A 4,675-nucleotide genomic window follows, 5' to 3' on the forward strand; every position below is an offset into this window, starting at 1 on the left:
CCCCCCCCCCTGCATCCCCCCTCCCCATCTGTGAACCCAGCCACATCCCACAGCCAACTCCCTGGGTAATTCCAGAGCCTCTCACTGTGCTTTCAGAATCAATGGTTCTGAACTGTCCAAGGCCCACTTTTCATCTTATGCAACGTCTGGGTCCCCTTGCTGCGCTCTCAGCTCCTCCCAGACTGGGGTAGGGGGTGAAGGCCAGGCTGAGCCTCCAGACCTGGAGGAGCTCTGGCGGCAGAGGGTGGGGGGAAGCCTGCTGTTCTTCCCCATCCCTTTCCAGACTCTCGGGCTCTGTGTGCAGTGGTCCGGATTGAGGCCGAGCAGGTGGTGAGCGCAGTTCCTGCATCCGGAACCCCCTGCCCTCCCCCCACCGGCCTTTGATAGCCTGCCCGCAGCCATGGTGACAGACGCGCTTGCCCTGTCTTATAGGTTGCTACGGCATCCGCCCGGAGCTGGTCAACGAGGGCTGGACGTGTTCCCGGTGCACGGCCCACGCCTGGACTGCGGTAACTCGCCCCTGCAGCTGGGGTGGTGCTCTGAAAGCCGGCGCGGCCCGTGGGGGAGCCGGGCCTGGGCCCCGGGCTCGCCCGATCCCGCGGGGAGACCTTGGGCTGGCTGCCTCACCTCCTTGGGTCTCGGGTGGAGCCCATCGCTTCGGTGGCCGCTAGTGTGAAATGTAAGGACCGCTGGCGGGGGCCGGAGCAGATTCCGGAGCAGCAGGCGGGCGGTCCCGCCCTGCACACCCCTCAACGAGTTGTCTGGTCCCCGCAGGAGTGCTGCCTGTGCAACCTCCGGGGAGGCGCCCTGCAGATGACGACCGACCGGAGGTGGGTGGAAGGGCCCCTTCTAGGGGATGGGGGTACCTGAGGGGACAAGGCGCGCCTGTGACCCCGGCCCCTTCCGCTCCTCCCCCAGGTGGGTCCACGTGATCTGCGCCATCGCCGTGCCGGAAGTGCGGTTCCTGAACGTGATGGAGCGTCACCCCGTGGACATTAGCGGCATTCCTGAGCAGCGGTGGAAGCTGGTAGGGGCCCTTGAGTGCTGCCCCGGGGGCGTGGGTAGCTGCCTCGGAGCCTGGAGGTGGTTTCACTGTGGCTAGCAAGTTACTCTTTGAGTAGGTAGGGGGTGGCTCTCTGTGGCTCCATTTCCTGGTTTTTACACAGAAAATCCACCGGCGCTCTGCCCAGTTCTTTCTTGCTTAACTTGGAATTGGTGGCCAAATAGAATTTTAAGAACATAATAGCCAAGAAGATCTTCATCAGACCTAACTGAAAACTCACACATGATAAATAGCAGCTGCCAGTTTCCCCTCCCTCAGCCCCGGAAACCGCCTGTCCTCTCTGCTTCTGTAAGTTTGTTTTCACTTCTCCTGGATGTGGAGATTTGCAGCAGGTGACTCGCTTATTTCACCGAGCATAATGTCCTCAGCGTGCATCTGTGTTGCTGCAGATGGCAGGATTCCCTTCTTTTTCATGGCCAAGTAGCATTCCATTGTGTTTCTACACTGCATCATCTTCGTTTTCTCTCCGCGGATGCTTAGGTTGTTGCCAGGTCGTGCCTGTTGTAACTGGTGCTGCCGTGAACATGGGGGTGCAGATATCTTTTCAAGATAGTGATTTTCTTTCTTTCAGCAAAAGACCCATGAGTGGAATTGCCAGAGCATATGGTAGTTCTGTTTTTAACTTTTTGAGGAACCACCATACTGTGTTCCGTAGCAGCTCCACCAATGTGGGTTCTGACCAACAGTGTGTGAGGGTTCCCTTTTCTCTCTGTCCTCGCCAATACTTGCTATCTCCTGTCTTCTTGATGGTGGCTGTTCTAACGGTGGTTTTGATTTGCACTTCCCAGATAATTACTGATGTTGACATCTGCTTACATACCTGTTGGCCATGTATATGTTTTCTTAGAGAAATGTCTAGGCAAGTCCTTTGCCCATTTTTAAACTGGGCTTTTTTGCCTTTTTTGCTCCTCAGCTATGGGAGCAGTGTCTCTGGCTCCTCTAAGGAGCACAGCCATCCTTGGGCAGGAGTGGTCTTGCAAGTTTCACTCTTCCGGCTCTTTCTGATAATGTCTCCCCACCCTCCCCCGATCTGGGGGAGCCTTCAGGGCAGTGGGCCGTAGTCAGTAAGCAAACACTGGCTTTCATTCTCAGCTCTGCTACCAGCCAGCTGTGTGACTCCAGACCGATTCCTTGACCTCTCTGTGTCCAGTCTTCTTCTCCATAAAATGGGGCTGCTAACAATCCCCTGTATGGGGAGCATGAGCTGGGCCACAGCGGGAAGTGCTGATCATGCCGTCTGAGCACCAGCTCCTGCTCCCAGGTCATCACCACCTATGAGTCTGCAGGGTGGCCTTGTGGGGGACATGTGGGGAGTGGGATGTGTCTTACGGGCCCCAGGAGATGGGTCATTGGCCCGGGGTACGGACAGCATCCTGGCTGTTCTTCTTGCCTGGTTTATTTCCCAGCTGCCTGGGACAGGGCCTGGGTACAGAGGCTCTTCCAGGCCTCCAGCGGGCAGGAGGCAGAAAAACAAGGCTGCAATTGGGGAGCCTGGTGAGGAGGCCCAAGTGAAGGCTCAGAGGCACCACCTTGGAGCCCCTAGGTGTGGGGCCTCCAGGCAGGGCAAAGTGGGTGGCTGCTGGGAGCCATGTGGGAGGGGAAGGGGCCTTGTCAGTTAACGTGGGGCTCAGGCCAGTGCCAGCCCCGCCTGGTCAGGATGGGTATTAGGAAGAGGCCGCAGCGGCAGTGATTCCTCCAGGAACACAGGCGGCAGAGACCTCATTATTCAGGTGGAGTGATGGCGCGGTGTGCAGCGCCGGATAGATCCTGCCTCCCAGACGCTTTATGGATCATCTGACATTTCCAGCTTGCAGCCTCTTCATTACCGGCACTTGTAACGATGAATTAAAAATCCTTTTACACGAGGCTCGCTTGTACTGCCTAATGGAGCCTCACAAGGAAGCTGGCAGTTAACTCCTGCTTGCCCGGCCGCCCGCCTGCCTTCCCGGGGCCACATGCTAGCCGCAGGCTTGGGGACGGTCATACCTGGTTATCTGCCCATCCTTCTGTCCCCAGGATTCTCTGGGCACTGGTCCTGGTGAGTGGTGGCTACCCCAGCCAGCTAGTAGCCTGAGCCTGCTGCTCACCCCCTCACCAGCCCGGATCAGCTTAGGGGGCAGTAGACGTGAGGCTGTCAGGGCAGGTGCTCAAACCAGCTCTGCCCTTCTCCTCAGCTCTGCCTTGCGGTGTCACATCTTGATGGGAGGGAAAGTGGATGTGTTTGACAAGATTGGCAGGAATGCAAGGGGCGGCGGGGAATGGCTTTAGGGGGAAAGGCCTGAGACATAAGACTGTGCCTTGCGGCCTCCATGGCTGATGGCACAGCAGCTGTGGCCCTCAGCCTTCTCCCACGGTCCCTCCTGTACCATCGCCTGACCCCCCATCTCCTGCCCCCACCTCACAGCCTCCAATGAGGGAGATCCGGACACAGGACTCACCCTTAAGGCAGCCTGAGTTCATCGCCTGGCAGATGGCCCCATGGGGGCCTGGCCTGCTTTCCTCATGCTGTGGAAACTCAGAGCAACGAGCTGCCCCCTCTGGCCACACTGTCAGGTCTCTCCCGGGCCTTGGCTGTGGGGTTTCTGCCTTCTGGTGCGGAGCCCAGTTCTCAAGGGCCATGTCATGTGTCTCCCTCCCCCGACACAGGCCAGCGGGAGAATCAGGGATCGACAGTTTAATAATGAGATCTCATTGCCATCGATCGGCACGGGGCTGCACTCCTGCAGCGCCCTTGCTGTGGGGCTTCTCTGGCTTTTGAACGTGGTTTACGGAGCGATAAAGGCCGGCTTATTAAATGCCCAGAGTCATCGGCAGGTGGCTGTTGAGTGGCGGCAGGGTGTGGGCACGGGCACAGTGTCGATGGCATGGGAGCTGACGCCCAGCAGGGCAGGTCGCCCAGGCGGGTGTTCCCACATTGTGGGCCCCCTGCCCCTCCTTATGAAGGGCTACACTGCAGCATCTTTCATTCAAAATTAAGATAAAATCTCCTGTTATGTTTTTTTTTTTTTAATCCCCATTTCAGTGGCTTTAACTACATTCACAGATTTAGGTAACCATCATCTCTAGCTAGTTCCAGAACATTCCATCACTGCAGAAAGAACGCCACCCCCTTCAATTGGGTGACTGCCAACCCGACCCCCAGCCCCTGAAACCCCTAACCCCGCCGCCTGTCTCCGTGCATCGACCTATCCTGGACGTTTCCCATCAGTGGAATCACACCGTCTTTCTGTGTCTGCTTCTCTCACTGAGTGTGCTGTTTTCAGGGTCCCTCTACATGGTAGCAAGGTGCCTGTTCAGGCAGCTGTGTGGAGGGGCTGGTGGAAAAGAGGTCTAGAGGTGCTCCTGGGGACCAGCTGCAGGCTGGGTTGGTGGGCCTGGGGTGGTCAAGACTCTCCCAGGATGACCCCTCCATGGGGCCAGGCCCCTGCACTCCACCTTCAGGTTTCAGAGTCACTCCCAGGAGACAGACCTAGGGGCCCAGTAGGGCAGGGGCTCCCAGCGCCAGGGGGCAGAAGTGCCAGCCGGAGCCCTGTTCCCACTGCCGTGTCCCCACAGAAATGTGTGTACTGCCGGAAACGGATGAAGAAAGTGTCGGGCGCCTGCATCCAGTGT

The 4,675-nt window shown here is 58.0% G+C and overlaps 1 protein-coding gene across 1 annotated transcript in view; it reads left to right on the top strand.

Moving 5' to 3' along the window:
- The window catches only part of KDM4B (lysine (K)-specific demethylase 4B), an 89,971-nt gene that overhangs the window by 81,887 nt on the left and 3,409 nt on the right, over positions 1-4,675 (top strand). Inside the window, 4 exon segments of the mRNA XM_010828455.1 lie at positions 373-509; positions 775-830; positions 919-1,027; positions 4,619-4,675. Coding sequence (XP_010826757.1) covers positions 373-509; positions 775-830; positions 919-1,027; positions 4,619-4,675 — 359 coding nt within the window.

The sequence above is a fragment of the Bison bison genome, unplaced genomic scaffold, assembly GCF_000754665.1.
Source record: "Bison bison bison isolate TAMUID 2011002044 unplaced genomic scaffold, Bison_UMD1.0 scf7180017864492, whole genome shotgun sequence".
Lineage (NCBI taxonomy): Eukaryota > Metazoa > Chordata > Mammalia > Artiodactyla > Bovidae > Bison > Bison bison.